At 34.5% G+C, this 20847-nt stretch overlaps 1 protein-coding gene across 1 annotated transcript; it reads right to left on the reverse strand.

Annotated features, from left to right (window-relative positions):
- Positions 1–644: 644 nt before the first annotated feature.
- LOC144351771 (TPR repeat-containing protein DDB_G0287407-like) lies at positions 645–20026 on the reverse strand. The gene is made up of 24 exons (XM_078009087.2): positions 19486–20026; positions 17580–17753; positions 17015–17158; positions 16125–16413; positions 15830–15937; positions 15126–15634; positions 14856–15014; positions 14555–14659; positions 14373–14440; positions 14159–14246; positions 13712–13851; positions 13077–13188; positions 12079–12224; positions 8036–8195; positions 7493–7588; positions 7203–7357; positions 6026–6074; positions 5096–5251; positions 4708–4826; positions 4398–4542; positions 4141–4252; positions 3696–3936; positions 1290–1375; positions 645–876 (listed from the first exon to the last, which is right to left on the reverse strand). Exons 1-24 carry the CDS (start codon positions 19822–19824, stop codon positions 836–838), a joined length of 3741 nt encoding a protein of 1246 aa, XP_077865213.1. The 5' UTR covers positions 19825–20026; the 3' UTR covers positions 645–835.
- Between the last annotated feature and the right edge of the window lie 821 nt (positions 20027–20847).

Consider the following 20847-nt stretch of genomic DNA (forward strand, 5'->3'; position numbering starts at 1 on the left):
TTTCCTTTCAGCATCGATAATCATTTCGATTACATTTATTAATTGTATATACTCCAATCCCATCTAGTTTAAGTGACTAGCACCCTCTAGTGTTCAGTCATTAATATTATATTCAGTGTTGTTGTGAACTATTACATTCATTATTAGGTACATCTTTCTCCTCACATCGTGACAGTAGTAGCGATGCCAAACGATTCCCACCCCGTGACAGCTGAGATGAAAAGGATAAGGACGCTACCAAAGAAGATGATTATTAGATCTGTACTGAAGACAAGCTCTCATCTCACAAATACGGCGAAGCCCCACACAATTCCTGTCCCGGATATACTTTGAAATATAAATATATAAAAATATAAATATATATACTGGCTACCAATACAATATTACGCTATTTATCAAACTAAGCTATACAGGAATTTACGGACTATATGCACGAAGTGTTTTGTGTGTAACATCTCTAGTATACGTTTGTTTGTGGTCAAGATATAATAACAACGAAACAAATTGATCTAAAGTTGCGTGTGGTAAAGAGCTGTTTTGGCCTTGTCGACAGCAGTCAATTGTAGCCCTTTCTTCCCATCTTTTTCTTTAAAAAGATGTATGAAAATAATGTTTGTGTATGTTTCATTGATCAGGTGATCAACCACAGTGAAACCTTGATTTATTATTTCCAGTTTGGTGTTAGGTGTATTACATTCAGTGTACTTAAACATTTCACTGTATTTGCCATACCATCACACATTCGTAGGTTAACCTCTGTTCAAAAAATACTGGCAAATAATGGAGTGTGTGTATCAGGTAATATTTTCCAGTGTATATCTCTCATTTCGATAGTTTAATCTATTTTAGCTTCGGTGACCTCAGGTTGTGAAGTAACTGTAGAAGAATAAATCAGATTGCTAAATTACACATACCCGGATGCAATGATTACGCAATAAATACAAACGGAAACAATGATTGTATAGTCCGCGTTTGTAAATGTAGATTAATTAGTTTCTTTTATAACATAATCATCTATAATAATAGACTCATTTGTTTGGATATTTGTTTCATAATACTTTCACTTTCCCCGACATGTGGCATATGATTTATGAATAATTATGAAACAATTTCTGTATAATTTCTCTATCACTCTTCTTGTGTCGGTCTGTAGTCTTTGTGATGGTATTTTAGTACGTTTGGTGTTATAACATTTTCAGACGTTAGGATTGTTATCGGCACAAAAAATCTCATAGACTTGCGTGACACAAACGTGCGACGCCAAATGACATAAAGTACATGATACATACCATTCTTATTTACTGTATTTGATGATTCTTCCGCTTCTTCTTCTAATTCTTTTAGATAATCCTTTATATCCTCACTGTCAGGATATCTGCGTTATGTAAAGTCATTAATAAATACAGTCTTTATGTAATCATATCATTATTTCGATACATATTATTGAAATATTGACCCGGGCCAAGGTCGATTTACAGAACGAGCGATACATGGTCAATATTTGTATTATTAAGGTAGAGATGCAGGTTCGTGGGCACTTGGGAGTGAATTTTTTTTTTTTTGCTTTTTATTTTCCAAACAGTCTTGGCTATAGATTGTTAAACTTTTGTAGAATTGTGAATAGTGGAACATACTCAAAAAACGATTTTAAAATATAGATAACAGGTGCAAACATTCTCTCCTTTGAATGCTTAGAAAGATTTAGCAAGGCTGTACATAAAAAATAAAAAAGAAACATGGTGAAAACAAGAAATGACTGGATCTCCATAATATGCACTATATTTAACTTTTAACAAAACGATAATACATTTAAATTTGGAACTGTTACAGCCATTTTAATTATGAGCATTAGCAAATTTCTTACTGAGTGAATTGTTATGCAAATTAGCAATTATCTTAGCTTCTTTTCAGTGCACATCCCAGAACTTTAAAAAAAGTAGCTCCTAGACGCTTTGACCTTTTGTTTTGAAATTTTCACAAATGATTGACATTGTGTCTATCTTCAAAACGCCGTCGGGGCATTGTTTTTGGTTGAACAGTGTTACAACAACCGTACAGACAACTAGCATGGGTGTTAATTTATGTATAAACTTCATACAAATTCATACGATAAGCTTTCCGAAAATATATAGTTTTGTGGACAATGGAGGTCATCTTGGTTTCCTAATCAACTAATTAAAATACCTGTCAGGTAAACTGCATCTCTACCTTAACCGAATAAAACAAACATTTGTAAAAGGCAGCATTGCAAGACTTCTTCTGATATCCAGCGACAACACCCATAGTGTTCTCCATTCACAAGTAGATCGGCACACTATAGCTGGGGTCGCCCGTACCTAAATAGAACGAATATTACAACATATTTCCGGTGGTGCGCGTCTTAGCAACATAGAACGTTCTGTGAAATTTGAAAAAAATGAAGGGATACTAAGTATGCGGCAGATAGAAGCAATGCTGTCTTTGGGAAATGGTTTAAGATAAAATGATAGTCTTTTTGCTTGAAAATGTTGAAAACTGTAACCAGAACAAGAATGACCACCACTTATACATTGGTAGAAAGCACGTGTTTTGAGGTCACACATGAATAAAAACGGTAATAGTATATCCATGGTTATATTTGCTCTCAAAAAATACGCCATTGTCAAGAATACATCATTTGAATATTTTGCTGTTTTCTAATTATATTCTAATTATTGTTTCCATCATTTCTAAAATGGTAACTGTTTTTCCACAATTGTTAGTGTCACCGTAAGGTCACATCTTATTTTTGACGAAGTTGTAAAAAATATAGGGGCATATTCTTACAAAATTAAAATACAACTTCGAAGCTAATATTCTTGACAACCAGTAAAAGCAAACAACTATATCGTAATGTTCCCTCACCGAGTCACTATTAAGCCTGCGGCCTCGTGAAATAGCTGATAGTTTGGTACCCACAGTCCCTCGGGAAAATAGACGTATACTAGTGCCCTTATAGTCATGCAATATGTGTTATTAACACATTACTCACTCATACTATTAGTCACATTTCATCCAGTCATACTGCAACGTAATGATGCGAATGATCAAAGAAGGGTAATTTTTTTAATTCATTTTGATTTCAAAAGCCACTTACTATGTGGCTCACATCTTGGTATTTTTATGTGATTTTGGTTACTGCTGTGTGCCCCTGTGTGCAAACAATTGTGGTTTCATTGTTCCTGGGTTCGAATATGCGAATTTATTTCTGATCTCTGTTGTATGGTCGAAATGTTTCCACGTCGTGTCTGTCGAGATACACAATAATAACAGTATTTCAGGGATTTCGGTAAGAGGTATTATTAATTAATTAAGACACAAAACAGCATAATTATCTCAGAATTGACTTTGAAAAACGTGAGCGGAAATACGTGTGAACATCAAATCTTGTTTTTAAAGCTGGCACTCTCCCAACAAAAACTAATTATTGAAAACAACATCATTCTTATAATTCATAGGCATGACCCCAAGACAAAAACATGGCATGGACACTGATAAAACAGCATACAAAACAGTCGTGCATATATGTTCAATATGTTCGAAAAATTCGTTTCACTAGTGGTTGGTCAAAAGTTTGATGAGTCGCGAGCAGCTATTGGCCAAGCTTTGCTAAACATACATTCAAATGAGTATGAGGAAGATAGAATATATATATATATATATATATATTAATTTACCTAGTACGTGCGTATTCTAGGGTGTGTTCATATTTTCTCTTGGGTCTTTCTGTGCCTTTCATCCTATCAATTTCATCTAATGCACAGTAATGAATGGGTTCCGCAAACGAAGCATCTAGCATTCGCAACAGTAGATTGGTTGCATCATCAAAGCGTTTATTATCAACATAATAAGCCAGCATCCTTCGATTCAAGCTCGGTAAAGATGTATTTATTCGACCCTGACGATAAAGAATTTCACCTGTAAAAATAAGGAATTGCAGCATTAATTTTTGCGAACATCTGTATCATTCATTGTCGACAACTAAACGATCGTGTAACACATGCCAACAAGTCTGCACATAGTTCAACATTTACGGATGCAACATTTAGTAGTAAAATAACACATTCAAATAGTAATCTCACAGCGCATTACTATTCTACTATTATTAGACAAGATACAAACCTGCTTCCAAGAAATAAGAATGGGCTTCATATTGCCTTTCCATAAGAACCAATACTATAGCTATATTTTCCATGACGAAAAGTACTCTAACATGTTCATCGTGGAATACGTCCTGTCAAATAGAGCACATTTATTTATTGCACAAACTACTTGCCATATTATCGCCACAATCAAAATAAAGAAAAACAGACAAAAACTGAGTGATTTACATAAATTAAATCTTTGGATCATTATCTAAATAGCAATAAATACATTACCTTGTATATAGCTAGCGCCCTCTTGTACATGTCAAGAGCTGTTGGGTAGTTTTTCTTTTGTTGCTGGAATACACCCCAGTTCATCAGTCTGCCTGCCACATCGGGATGTTTTTCACCATACGCTTGCACCGACATGTCATATGATCTAATAACACATTCGTATGTTGCATTTTACATGTTGTTGTTTTAAGTACATTACTATTTCAGTAGATGATTATGAACATTATTTATGAAATAATACATTATATATAATATAACAGAAAAAATAGAAATAAACAAATGAATACAAATAAACACATTTTAAAATCACCTTTTATAAAGGGGCTCTGCTTTGTCCAGTTCTTTTAAATTTCTGTAGCAAATGGCGAGGTTATTCAATGTTCCAGCGATTTCAGGATGAAATCGTCCAAAATAGCAAACCTCGTATACCTTTAATGCAAAAAATAATAAAACTTTATTCTAATTTTGTGCACACTACTGACTCAAAGAAAAAAATAGATCAATCATTGCATGTAGCATGCATTAGAAAGAAACTCTTGCAACATTGATTGCACAATTCCTTAATCTGTGAGACTGGTGATTTAATTGAATAACATTAGTTTATTACAGTACTTAGTAATTTGGAATTGATGTCAGATGTTTAAAAAATAATTAGCGAATCGTATTATTCTTATTATTACTCTACTACTTCGTGTTACCTTCAATGTTTCTTGAAAATAATCCACAGCTTCTCCGTAGTTTTTCATCGCGATTAATGCTGTACCAATATTATTCAGTGAACAACCAACCAGCCAGTGGTTTTCTGATTTTTCAGCTTTGTGTCCTTCCAAACACTTTTTATAGTATTCCATTGCCTACATGGAAAAATGGCAAAATGTACTGTTAACAACATTTATCTTGGCTTTGTCTTCGTTGTATGAACAATCATGGAGACGAGCAGTTATTGCTACAAAGCTGGTTTACTTGTGTAGAGTAGGAATAATATACCCAACCAAGTCCTATAGGGAAATGTATATGTTCAAGTTCACAAAACAAATGACTTACAAAAAAAAAACAATCTACACAAACAAAACTGTAAATTAAAGTCTAGCACTTAATATTAAATAACACAAATATTAACTAAATACAGCTAAATTACAAGTTGAAGATGGTTGTATCTCTGTGTTTTAAAGGGTCATCATGGCGCCACGCATGTAAAGGATATGGGACTCATATAAACAAAGACGGCGAATTTAACTGTTGCACAGACCAACGGAGACAAACAGATGTTACCAAGCTTTAAATAGGTAATTTCCTTGGTAATTATATGGTATCGAACGAGTCACTAGTGATAATTAATGCTCGTCGCTCCAAAGTCAAAACTCGTTCACGTGATTTCCATTAGAAGAGCGCTTTAGATTGTAGGGAAAGCTATTATCATCAACACAAAAGCGCATACGCCGCGCGACAACCACTATTTGCATTGATCTTAAAATTGTAGTATACAATCAGAATATTTAGAACATTTTTCCCAAATTTGGGACATATATGTTCCAGTTCATTATTGTAGAAATATAGTGCATAAACATGATGTGCACGGTGACTTCAAGCACTTCACACGAACAGAACTGTCATCTCCAACCACTTACTTTATCATAGTTTCGCTGTCCTTTATATACTCCTGCTAGACCATTATAGGTGATTTACCCTGTCCAATTCTGCAAATATACGATTTTTACTTGTCAGTTAAATCTTTATCATGAGTTCAGTTTTAGACGTGATTACAAGTTTTAGATTACTTATGCCACCGGCTATCTCGAGAAACTAATAATACAAGTGTAAAGGCAAAAAACATTCTGGAAAGTCATCACTGCTTTTTGTTTTGGAATGTATTTCCCTCCGATTTCTTGGCACCGATGTTTAAACGAATTAAAAACCCTTTCAAACAACAAAAAAACATATGAGAAAAGTGTTGTTGTTTTCATAACGTCTAGCAATTGTAGTTTCTTTTTTTTACAATTCATACAATCTGTAAACAAAGGAATAATGTTCTTTCAATCATTTGTATTTCTATAATAATATTATATTTGTGTTGGTGTCGTCTTGACACACATGACTTCCGACGTGAATTCGTAAAACGCATATATACAGTATGCTCAGTCTACACGTGCGTAATGTGGTACTATAAATAAACTTTATTTCCTCAACAAATAATAAGGTGATTCCTAACTTATTTTTACAATTGCCCAAATTGATATCAACAATATTTTCATAGAATTGAACTAACAGAAAACAGATGGTGTCAATAACCATCATACGTACGTTGATCTATAAAATATTACAAGTGGTGTTTTATCCTCTCTCTTTCTTGCTTTCCATGTCCCAGACCGATGTAACTATGGCATTAGGAACACAAGATCTCAACGAAATTATGGCGGTCTATCAAGGTCTATAGACAAACGATTATCATGTATGGTCAAATTTATGATCAAATCAATAAACCTCATACCATGAAATCTAAAAGTGATTTATTAATGTGTTCTCAAAAATTATGCTTATTTTGCATCGCATAATTCAAAGTGATTTTCAGAAAGTAATAGACCAGACAGTTAATAAAGATTTGTGCAATATGACAAGTTATGAAGTAACTGAGGCAAGTTATTCTTCATAATAATTGATTTAGCTGCGAATTGTACCGTCATATTACCGTGACGGCATAAGCGAACAATCGTACTAGTGGATATACAGAATTTCCAATATCAATATTACATGGCATATACTTGAACTGCTTTGTTAAACAGGATGTAAACATAACTGATGACATACTTCTCTCTCATTGCCAAGCACTCAAGATGAAGCTTTTCACTGTCCTCAAAATACTCTAGATCACAATACGTACACGCTAGCTTATTCAACGTTTCACAGTACATACTTGCTGCTGAACTGTCCGCAACTAAGTCTTCTTCGGTGTAGGCGAATTTCTGAGAAAACATTATAGTAATTAATACTGGTCAATACATATTTATCACTTTCAAATACTGCCGTTGTATTATATTAAATGTAGTATATAAAAACACTTTCAAAACATACGATATTTAAGAAACTAACGTCTGTACCTGTAATTTTAGTGACCGTTCAGTGAATTGTATAGAATGCTTAGGATGTCCACTGTCATTCAGTATCTCAGCAATGCAATACACAACTTCTAGCAGCTGCAAAAATAACGCACCTGATTGGTCCAGCTAAAAATATCGATTTCTTAGCTAATTGTTGATCAAAAAAGATATCTGAACATTTTCGACGAACTATTCCAGTTACGTACTTGCAGTATATCCTACCAGAGCCGAATTTTCCAATGAGCTTCTACTACCGGGCAATCCATTTAGGGGTATACGGTCTACAGATGTGCAATAAAACGCACATGCGTGTGTGTCTATTTATTTCTATGGTAAAGCTTACCAATGGCAAATAATGTCAGCCGGTTTTGTGAACAATATTGTTCAGCTTCGGTGTTGTGATTTGCTCTGAGATGTTTAGTAAGTACATTGGCATTCAGTCAACCTATAGAATGTCATATTAATCGAATCAACTTACCAACATTTATATATGTGTCTTTAAAGACGTATTTCAATGTGGAAAATGTTTAAATAATTACCGACCTCCTTTGCTGGTGAACGAGCTTCCCCGTACTGTTCCAACCAGTCTGTGTATATGTAGACCACTTGTTCATTCACAGATTTCATATAAAGTGAGGATATTTCTTTTCCGTGAGTTTCCAATGAAGTCCAATATTCATACAAATCGAAGGTTCCATCGTTACTGCGAATATCAATTATGATAAAACACAAATACATCTATCATCTACACCAACACATTACATCTATCATCTACATCAACACATTATATCTATCATGTTCATCAACACATTACATCTACCATCTACATCAACACATTACGCCTATCATCTACATCAACACATTACATCTATCATGTTCATCAACACATTACATATATCATGTTCATCAACACATTACATTTACCATCTACATCAACACATTACATCTATCATCTACACCAACACATTACATCTATCATTTCATCAACACATTACATCTACCATCTACATCAACACATTACATCTACCATCTGCACTAATACATTACATCTATCATGTTCATCAACACATTACATCTACCATCTACATCAACACATTACATCTATCATCTACACCAATACATTACATCTATCATCTACATCAACACATTACATCTATCATCTACACCAACACATTACATCTAACATCTACATCAACACATTACATCTATCATCTGCACTAATACATTACATCTATCATCTGCACTAATACATTACATCTATCATCTGCACTAATACATTACATCTATCATGTTCATCAACACATTACATCTACTATCTACATCAACACATTACATCTATCATGTTCATCAACACATTACATCTATCATCTGCACCAACACATTACATCTATAAAGTTCATCAACACATTACATCTACCATTTACATCAACACTTTACATCTATCATCTACACCAACACATTACATCTATCATCTGCACCAACACATTACATTTATCATCTGCACCAACACATTACATCTATCATCTACATCAACACATTATATCTATCATGTTCATCAACACATTACATCTACCATCTACATCAACACATTACGTCTATCATCTACATCAACACATTACATCTATCATGTTCATCAACACATTACATATATCATGTTCATCAACACATTACATCTACCATCTACATCAACACATTACATCTATCATCTACACCAACACATTACATCTACCATCTGCACTAATACATTACATCTATCATGTTCATCAACACATTACATCTACCATCTACATCAACACATTACATCTATCATCTACACCAACACATTACATCTATCATCTACATCAACACATTACATCTATCATCTACACCAACACATTACATCTATCATCTGCACCAACACATTACATCTAACATCTACATCAACACATTAGATCTATCATCTGCACTAATACATTACATCTATCATCTGCACTAATACATTACATCTATCATCTGCACTAATACATTACATCTATCATGTTCATCAACACATTACATCTACTATCTACATCCACACATTACATCTATCATGTTCATCAACACATTACATATATCATCTGCACCAACACATTACATCTATCATGTTCATCAACACAATACATCTACCATTTACATCAACATATTACATCTATCATCTACACCAACACATTACATCTATCATTTGCACCAACACATTACATTTATCATCTGCACCAACACATTACATCTATCATCTTCATCAACACATTACAGCAACAATCTGCACCAACACATTACGTCTATCATCTACATCAACACATTACATCTATCATCTACACCAACACATTACATCTATCATCTGCACCAAGACATTACATCTATCATCTACATCAACACATTACATCTATCATCTGCACTAATACATTACATCTATCATCTGCACCAACACATTACATCTAACATCTACATCAACACATTACATCTATCATCTGCACTAATACATTACATCTATCATCTGCACTAATACATTACATCTATCATGTTCATCAACACATTACATTTACTATCTACATCAACACATTACATCTATCATGTTCATCAACACATTACATCTATCATCTGCACCAACACATTACATCTATCATGTTCATCAACACATTACATCTACCATCTACATAAACACGTTACATCTATCATCTAAACCAACACATTACATCTATCATCTAAACCAACACATTACATTTATCATCTGCACCAACACATTACATCTATCATCGTCATCAACACATTACATCAACCATCTGCACCAACACATTACGTCTATCATCTACATCAACACATTACACCTAACATCTGCACCAACACATTACATCTATCATCTACATCAACACATTACATCTATCATCTGCACTAATACATTACATCTATCATCTACATCAACACATTACACCTAACATCTACATCGACACATTACATCTATCATCTACATCAACACATTACATCTATCATCTGCACTAATACATTACATCTATCATGTTCATCAACACATTACATCTACCATCTACATCAACACATTACATCTATCATCTACACCAACACATTACATCTATCATCTACATCAACACATTACATCTATCATCTGCACTAATACATTACATCTATCATCTACATCAACGCATTACACCTAACATCTACATCAACACATTACATCTATCATCTGCACTAATACATTACATCTATCATCTACATCAACACATTACACCTAACATCTACATCAACACATTACATCTATCATCTGCACTAATACATTACATCTATCATCTACATTAACACATTACACCTAACATCTACATCAACACATTACATACATCATCTACATCAACACATTACATCTATCATCTGCACGAATACATTACATCTATCATTTGCACTAATACATTACATCTATCATGTTCATCAACACATTACATCTAACATCTATATCAACACATTATATCTATCATCAGCACTAATACATTACATCTATCATCTACACTAATACATTACATCTATCATCTGCACTAATACATTACATCTATCATGTTCATCAACACATTACATCTACTATCTACATCAACACATTACATCTATCATGTTCATCAACACATTACATCTATTATCTGCATCAACACATTACATCTATCATGTTCATCAACACATTACATCTACCATCTACATCAACACATTACATCTATCATCTACACCAACACATTACATCTATCATCTGCACCAACACATTACATTTATCATCTGCACCAACACATTACATCTATCATCTTCATCAACACATTACATCAACCATCTGCACCAACACATTATGTCTATCATCTACATCAACACATTACACCTAACATCTGCACCAACAAAGTAGATTCAATGGTCAGCAGGACAAATTAATTCAGAAACGTGGCACAGGGCAACAAATGTAATACTGGGATAACTAATCTAATACAATGAAGCATAACGCGCCACCTCTTTGTTGAGAGTGAGGTTGTAATTTGCGAGCTTGTCCAGTACTGCATTTAGGCGTTGGTCGTATTCTACTCGTGTTGACCCATGGACTGTGACATTGTCGATTAATTGAGCAGCCCCTCATAATCAGTCAGCACAGATGCGAGTATCTTCTGAAATGCGCTTGGAGCGGATAATAGTCTATATGGTATAAGTTACTATTCCGGCCTGATTTCAGCTTGCAGGCGCTAGCAGTATTTATAGATAATGTAAGTCTAATTTCGAGAATACGGTTGATCCGCAGAATTCAGATGTGAGTTCATCCAAATCTGGTAACGGGTATTTGTTCACAATTATGGCTTTATTTATATCACAGGCGCGCCTTGATAGCAAAGTGCAGAACTATTTCATAACGCAACTATATATCGTACTCAATCTTTTAGACTGATTAGTCATATAACAACGTATTCACTATATTTTACTCGTCCGGGAAATACAAATACTTATCAGCTGACACATTTACAACATAAATATAACATCTAGTGTGATGTTAGTGATTCTCAAACAATGTATGGTTATGATGTTGTTTAATTACTTACGTTCGATAGAGTTCTGTGAACAAACCTAAATGAGTCAAGCAAGTCTTCAATCTTTCAGTATTGCCAGCTTTATTCAGTAACCATGGCAATTCTTTTGCAATTCTGCTAGGCACCTTCGCCGATTTTCTAAATACATTCCCCATTTTCTGAAATCGTGATAGAAATGTGTTGTTTTATCTTTTGTTCAATTTATTCATGTAAGCAAAACATCGTAGTTGGAAATATTCCAACACTCGTACGTTGAGTTCCTGTCAAACAGCTGTATTGAACTGATATGTTAAATCTATTTTAGAACTCGGAATGATAAAAGCTTGATGTCACTTGACATATAATTACTTAAATACAGTGTTTGTATTGAATGCATTCAACGCAATGCAATATACTAACCAATTTACTTGTCGTAATGATATGCCACTTACATTAAGTTGCTTGTGTGAGCCACTGATGCATCAGTGGCCCGTTGTAACTAACTCTCTATCATGTTCCAAACTTATTGATGTTCATAACAATAACTCCCAAGATGCATTCTGAATATTCTTTAAGCTGTATGAGTCAAGGGCAATCTCACATGCTGTGCAAAAATCGCCCTCTATAAAATAATTATTGTATATATATATATATATATATATATATATATATATATATATATATATCCTCGGGGGCGGAGCTACGTCACGGACGTTCTACGTTGCTAAGACGCGCACCACTGTGCCACGTATTTCTATGGGCTTTGTGCGCGCTGCTGTGGAACGCCGGTGGAGCCGGTGAAAACTCGAGAAAACAACACAAACTCAACTTTGAAGTAATTCTGAATAACCAAATTCATATATGTTACACACGTAGGACTAATCTTGTTACACTGTTCAGGGGAATCTCAACAACCATCGCAAAGTACCGTTTTCTGCGAGTTTTTGGTCTTTGTTTTCACCGCGAGGGTTGTCAGGCGGTAGAAAATGCCCGGATGTCCGCCCCGAGGATATATATTGTAAGTCGTGTACCTGTAGGCAGCTTTCGAAATAGTCAGCAACAGCTGTGATGTGTTGGATTCTTACTTCTTTTTCATTGCAATACCTTTCTTGGACAGCTGTGGTCAATTCGTCATATGCAAACCTGCAACAAATTCATGAAATTAAATCTTGAGTAACATTTTGAAAAATAAATATGGTTAATTTTAGTTTGGATAAACATGGCTAACTTGGGTAAGCATGACTTGGTCTTACCTGCTTCAGAGTATTTGTGAGTAGAAATGGATGGAAACGATACATAGAAAAATATATTCAGCAGTGGTGGATTTAGAGAAAGTCCCTTGTTATTTATGCATTTCCCATAATACATTGCAACAATGTCATAATAAAAGGTGCACCACTCCAACTAATATTCGTGCATCCATTCCTGGTTCAGTATAACCAAACATAAAATAATACAGTGTTGCCTTTAATTTCTAAATAATGAGAACATTTCTGAACTAAGATTCGGATAAACATACTGTGATCACGTGCATCTTGATATTTCTTAAGAAGTATTCAAAATTAGTCTATTTTGAAACTTTGTGTTCATTCATTGAATAATGTAATGTGTAATGTAATGTGTTGATGTAGATAGTAGATGTAATGAGTTGATGAACATGACTTACCCCTGTAGCCCAGCTCTATCGATGAAGAAGTCGTCTACAGTGAAATAAATCATTGACCAAATATGATCAGGAATGTTTGTAATTGATTTAATTTCTTGCTCCGATAATCCACTACGAGAAACCATGATGCTGCTCATTACCTATAATATATGCATAAATTGTATGTTACTATGATTCATGGAATTGCGTGATGTGTGAAATGGCTACTGTAGCATGTATATGAAAGAACTTACTCACTTATAATTGATGGCCAATTAACACCTGCTAAGTATGAACGGAATATACCTTAGTCACAAACGATCTTGTTTCGAGTGAAAGAGCCAAAAGACTTGCTTTTGCCTTCAAATAATGTTCCCTCATTTCCTTCACCCGTTATCACGGATATTTGCATTCAAGAAGGTATTTCATGCTATAAGTGAAAAACAAAAATAAAAACAGAATCCATACCCTACTTATAACACTGTCTTTGCAAGACTTTGATGGATCGAGTGCCATTTCAAGTCCTTCCAACACCTTTATAAACAATTCTTTTGTGCTGTAAAAAATATTAATATTTAGATAATAGAAAATAAAATAAATGAATGAATGAATGAATGAATGAATGAATGAATGAATGAATGAATGAATAAATGAATGAATGAATGAATGAATGAATGTTGACCTGTCAGCCTTTAACAATGATTCTATATGGTCTTCCAATTTTTCAAAATCACCAAAATTGCACAGATCCTGGAACACAAATAAAGAATGGTTACTAAGAAATTCAGTGTAATTAACCTACCAAAAATAATTTATATAAATTACGAATATAATATCAAACATAATAGCAATATCAATACCTACCTGTAAGAAAATCTTCAAAAACAATGGATTCTCTGTTTGAACCTTTTCAGTGATCTGGGATACATGTAGCTGTCGAAGTTCCTTGCCACGTAAATCAAGCATCTCCTGTGTACGGAAAGTTACACAGTGATAATTTATATTTGTTTTTTGACACTTAATTCATGAATAATTACAGTATAGGTACATATTTTTTTACAAATCTCATATGCAATTTTTGTGAACATTAACTATGTCTAATATTATGATAGTAAAATAGTAATTAGAGAAAACATATTATTCTCAATACATTAGTATATATTACCTTAATTACTTTCTCTCTCGCAGCGACAGTCAGAGGCTGTACATCCAATTTGTCATAATTTCTTTCCTCTAGTAAAATTTGAGTTCCCTTTGTATCACTCAGACTGGAAACTAACAAAGATACACCATCTGGAAGTTTGGTTGGAAGCCAATATAATTCCTGAAAAGCAATTAATATAATAGTATTAACAAATCAAAATACATAGTTTAAATTAAAGATTCTGTCGGTGCATGATATTTTCACAATATGATGACAAATGTGATTACCTACCTTTTTTGTTCTATGTACGGGATCCATTTTATTCAAAGCATCAATAATTATAACAGCACGTAGGCCACTCTTTGAAATCTTCTCAAGCATGTCCTGCAATTCCTGGAACATTTCGTATGTTGTCATCTTCACCAGTTTAGAATGTAGGTCGTTGATGTCTTCATCAATTGTGAATTCTGTTTTGAAATTCTTATTATCGTCACTATTTGCATCGTGTATTAATTGTTTGTTTTTGACATCAGTAGTATTTTCTTCTTTGTTGTTCATGGCGTCTGCTGAGTCGCCCGAGTTAGCAGTGGTCACATATCCCGTTTCGATGTTGCCATGCTCAGTATGATCTTTCTCAGCTTTAATTTCAACATCATCACAATCCCTTTCCTTTAGAGCATTCACAGACTCATTATCAGACTCTGATTTATCAATTGTATCTGTTTCTATGGTGCCAATTGATTTATTGTTAAAGCCCATTTTAAGCTCCATGATGAGCCTAATCATGACATCTCTTTCTTCTGGTGAATGATATAAAATAAACTGTAAACAATCTCAGTGTAAAATTGCAAAGTTGCAAAGATATGTGATGTTCTGTTTATGATTCCTACAAAATAATAACACAATAATGCTCCTGTGGCAGTAATAACTTTAAAACAATGTGTTCTATTATTTTAAATAATCTCGTTGTCACTACTCATTCACTATATACTTACTTGTGCTGTTGGGTGCACAGCCAACAAAATGTCCTGCAACAATATCTTCTGGATGCTCCTGCTGATGTTTAAATAGCCAATTTGCTAGAAGAGTAGTTTTGCCAAAGCCTTAAAAAAAACAGAAAGAACAAAATGTCAATTTCAATTTTGAACACATTTGAATCTAACCTAGTATTTTGGTCATTTTCGCTAGAGGAATGATTCAGTGAAACATCCAGCGATATACCTTTGTTTCTATATTTTACATTCAATGGAAGTTATATATTCTAGCAATTTAAGGATCAAATAAGCATACCTGGATCTCCCAACACAAGAAGAGGTTTATTTTCATATCTCTCAACATCGGGACGTACATGTCGATCAACCTCTTTCAGGTACTTGTCTCCTCCAATGTACTCTCGGTTAGCTCCAATTCCAAGACGGCTGATGTAATACGCGTTATGCTGCTGTGAGGCTTTTTCGTGGTCAGAAATATCTTCTGCGGGAGTCACTAAGACAGTATTCAATAAATAACTTTCTATGGCTTCGAACATTCTCTGTGCTCCTTCCATAGGATTTGAATAGTTATCGACAACGTCCAGACACTAAATGAAAAGTTAATGGGCAGTAAAATGTTACTGTCATGCATAAATTATTGTCCTCTACACTATTATGATATCAATCAGCTTTACATGGAACAATAAACGCATACATAGATTTAGCATGAAATGTCGAACAAAAATGTGAATTCAGGGTTGTCCATGTTGCGTGTTTATGTAAGATAGGTGAACATCTTCATTTATTGCTATGTTCTTCATCAATTTGGGGAAAATTAAATCTTACTGGTGTCGTTTAATAGTATAAAACGAGTAATACTCAATTCTCAGTTGAGATGGGATGGCACGTTCATACAAGGAACAGTGCTGTGATTGCGGGGAAGTAGGGACATACATCTCACATGTGCCTCTAATCCACAAATGTACTCATTGTATGCATGCTTAAGATTTGTTGCAAGCCACGTATTCAATTAAAAAGTACATGGACACAATAAATGGATTATTTTTATCAGTTGGTGTACGGATGATAAATTGCATCTTTTTACAAATTCTACATCATAGTCACCCACATGTAGTTGGGACAGGACAGCATTTGGTGGTCGTAAATCTTTATTTCCAATGATGACATATATATGTCTGTGGAACTTACCTGTTCCCTGGACTCAAGTATCCTTGTCTTCAGGTCATCAAGACGCTCAGCAGAATCCTTCCCATCGGTGCTTGATTGGTATTTCATGGATACTATTTGACTATTGGAAGACAGACAATCCTCTAACATCTTATCATCATAGGCCTAAATAAATTACCAGATGCGCATTAACTGAATGTATTGGGTAGTCGGCAAGACAATATATATACGTCATATTTTCAAGTCATTACTTTTGTTCTTATAACAAAATCAAAGATCACCCTTATGTCTAAAGATATAGAAGTCAGAAAGTTTTCTTTGATTTTCCAAAAAGTTATCAAACATGAATAATTTGCCAAACTACAGATATTGTCTGAAATCTAAAGAAACTGGTACATCACAATATATATATATATATATATATATATATATATATATATATATATATATATATATATATATATATATATATATATATATATATATATATATATATATATATATATATATATATATATATATATATATATATATATATATATATATATATATATATATATATATATATGTACATGTATATACGTACCTTGTCTCTGAAGAAGAAACATGCAGGTTTATTACCAGGATTCCTAAGGTGGCCGTGTAGAAATTCTATCTCAGTCACTGATCTGTCACGGTATTCATCCACCCATGGGTATTGCACTGACGCAGCATCAAAACTCTTCTGTAAAAGTTCATCGCTACCATGCCAACCATATCGCTAAAAGAAAAAACTGCCTGCTCGTCACTGTCTTCGGCTTGTTTAAGTGTAGTACTGTCTATTTATAATTGTATGATAAGATGGATAACTACCTACGAACAGGCCAACAAATTAGATTAACATCGCCTAGTTTTCTGTATTTACCTCGTTTCCCTGTATCATACGACGAATTTGATTGTACATTGTATAATAAATAAATAAATAAATAAATAAATAAATAAATAAATAAATAAATAAATATTATTGATCTATGTTCCGAATATATTTAATTTTCGTACCGATCGTGGCGTTACGGGTAGATATGATAAATGTATCACGGCAAGAAAACAAATATTATTGAATAATTAATACTGCCAGTGTTTGGTGATGGATTTGTTTATGTGAATCGTGGCGCAGCGCGTGTTCGAATTTCATGTAAACAAACAAACAAACAAACAAACAAACAATGTATTTTACACGCGTTGTGTACGTCGCTAAGAGTCACATATCGAACAGAACGCGGCGCGACGACCACTGCCCTTTAAGTTAGTGAATTGTGTATCATGAATGATTCATATGAAATCACAGTCATCAGGTGCAGCCAACGAGCAATAAATTGAAATAGTCAATTCTCTGGGACGATATTTATTTTATGATTCTTTTGAAGTATGCTAATTAATATTAAGGAAAGAGGAGAAATTAAAAGCTGTTCATAAGCTACCCTCCGCCTGAAAACAAATTGTCTTTCCCTTCTGCTCACCAAATTCATCTTTCCCCTGCCCTCAGTAGAAAAAACTTTTTTGCCTACTCCCCGACCGCCGACTTGCCCTCCTGCTGGCCAAATTCATCTTTCCCCTCCCCCTCATTAAAAAGCGTTTTTTTCCCTACTCTTCTCTCGTTGGGTTGCCTTCCCTTGGGGCGGATACATTAACCACTCAGCAGATCAGTGGATGACTCGCATTTTCAGTTATTGATAGCACACGGCTGCCCACATTTAACAGACGTTATTTCCCCGAATGCGGTTTTCATTATACCCTGCCTGAAGGCTGATTTGCCCACCCTGCGATATTTTTTTATGTAAGTACCCTACCCACTAAAAAAAGTTTCTCTGTCCTTGCATTTTTTTTAGAAATCTGCCCTGCCCACTGGGGGGGGGGTACTGATATTTCCCGTCCCCTGCAAAAAATAGAAAAACACTCCTGCCCTCAACACAAATCTGCACCTGAGTCATATAATAAGTCAGCGAAATATTCAAAACTAGAAAATACTTTCATAATCGCGCTTAAAGCCTGTTACCTCATTGAATAAAAGTACCGAGACCAGTCTTAACTATCTCATACATATAGATTCGCCAAATCTCATCATGCCTACAGACGTTTTAACATTCTATAATCTGACTCCAACTCGACTAAAATATGTCGCCGTAGAGTCATGCACACTCACCAGAACTGGGCAGTGTAAATAATGACAAGCGACCTGACGAAATGGCTCCGTTGATTCGGCGGAGCACAGTTTTCTAGCAAAAATAAATTTTGTCCGTCATGTAACCCCGGGATGTAACTATAACGACCAATGTTGACTTGACAATGAATTGAGGACAATATCTCAAGTATTGCCAGAGAGGGCGCACCTAAATACGTGTTGACTACATACTGTCTGCCAAGGTGTATTAAATATAAGGCGATATAAATAAATGAACCTTGGCTAACGAAGATGCTTCAATGACGGCGGCGCTAAAAAGTGAGACACTTACCTGTCCAAAAAATCCGACTATCATGTCTGATCGATCTACCTCCCGTAAGCAAACATTTAATGTTCCTGCGTTCTCGGTCATCTCAGAAGTAATGCCCCATCTTAAATCAACCGGCACAAATTCAAATCCTGCTTTACTACACATAGTTGACAATCTAGGCCAATATTTCTTGGTCATTTCTTCTCTCTCAATCTCCAAACCTCTGAAGGGTGAACTGAAGAAAACACGGACGATTCGTTTATCCAAACGATTATTTTTCTTCTCATGAATAACACTCATTCTGGACTCTGCTCGAGTACCAGGCCTACTACCTTCTTTCGTTAATGGATCTCCCGGCATATTGCGATAGGTATTACTGTACGTAAGCCAAAAACAACGGCCACATGAGAACGCTCTGGGAAAACGTAAACTGTGTTCTTCTTGGCCAAAAATAACAACCGATTTCCTCGCTACGTTTAGTAACTGCACGTTGCGATAAACGACAGTTTACCTAGGTGATACTGACCCAATGACTTCGGAAATCGTGACAGGCTGAATCAGCTGACTACTATTGTAGCGTACTCAGACTACGTTCGTTCAATGACAGTATTATGACAACCACTTTCACAACAACGTGCGTATGAAAGCAGGACACCTATACAAGTCGTGGGCGTCAAACAATCGAACGTTTCTCTCGCCACAATAACAATAAATATCAAGTGCACCAGCGGATTTAAAGGAGAGGAGGACCAGTGGCCCAATTGATTGTAGCACCCTTGATAAGTGTTGTGTTACTTTTTAATTTATAATATCACAAGACATGTCCTTAATATTTCTCTTCCATGGCTATTAACTATAATTTGGATTTTTACAAAATCGCCATGGAAGGGAGAAAACAATTATCACATTGAATATTGATAATAAAAACAAAAACCAAAGCGCCATTATGAAAATTATCTAACAACAGTAACAAATGCAAAACATAGAGTAGCGTTAACAAAATTGAGAATTAGCGCCCATATTTTAAAAATAGAAAAAAGACGATACAAAAAAATCCTTGCGATAGTAGAAAGTGCATTGCTTGCGACTAAAATGAGATTGACGACGAAATGCACACTACTTACTTGAATGCAAGCTGTGTGAAAATGAGAGAACTGAAATGTTGAAGGAAATAATAAATAACAAAACTAGCAAGCTACATCTATAATTGTATCAGTGCCAGAGAAAATCACTTAAAAAAACAACCAGCTGCCCCTAAATAAATAGTTTCTTTTTTTCTATTCTTTTCTATTTTAGCACTTCCATTTTGCCACATTTTTGCCTCAGTTTTTCTTATTTATTGTAATTTTCTTTTTCTGAGTCAATATCCAAATAAGGATACGA

The sequence above is a fragment of the Saccoglossus kowalevskii genome, chromosome 8, assembly GCF_978046115.1.
Source record: "Saccoglossus kowalevskii chromosome 8, keSacKowa6.1, whole genome shotgun sequence".
NCBI classification, from domain to species: domain Eukaryota; kingdom Metazoa; phylum Hemichordata; class Enteropneusta; family Harrimaniidae; genus Saccoglossus; species Saccoglossus kowalevskii.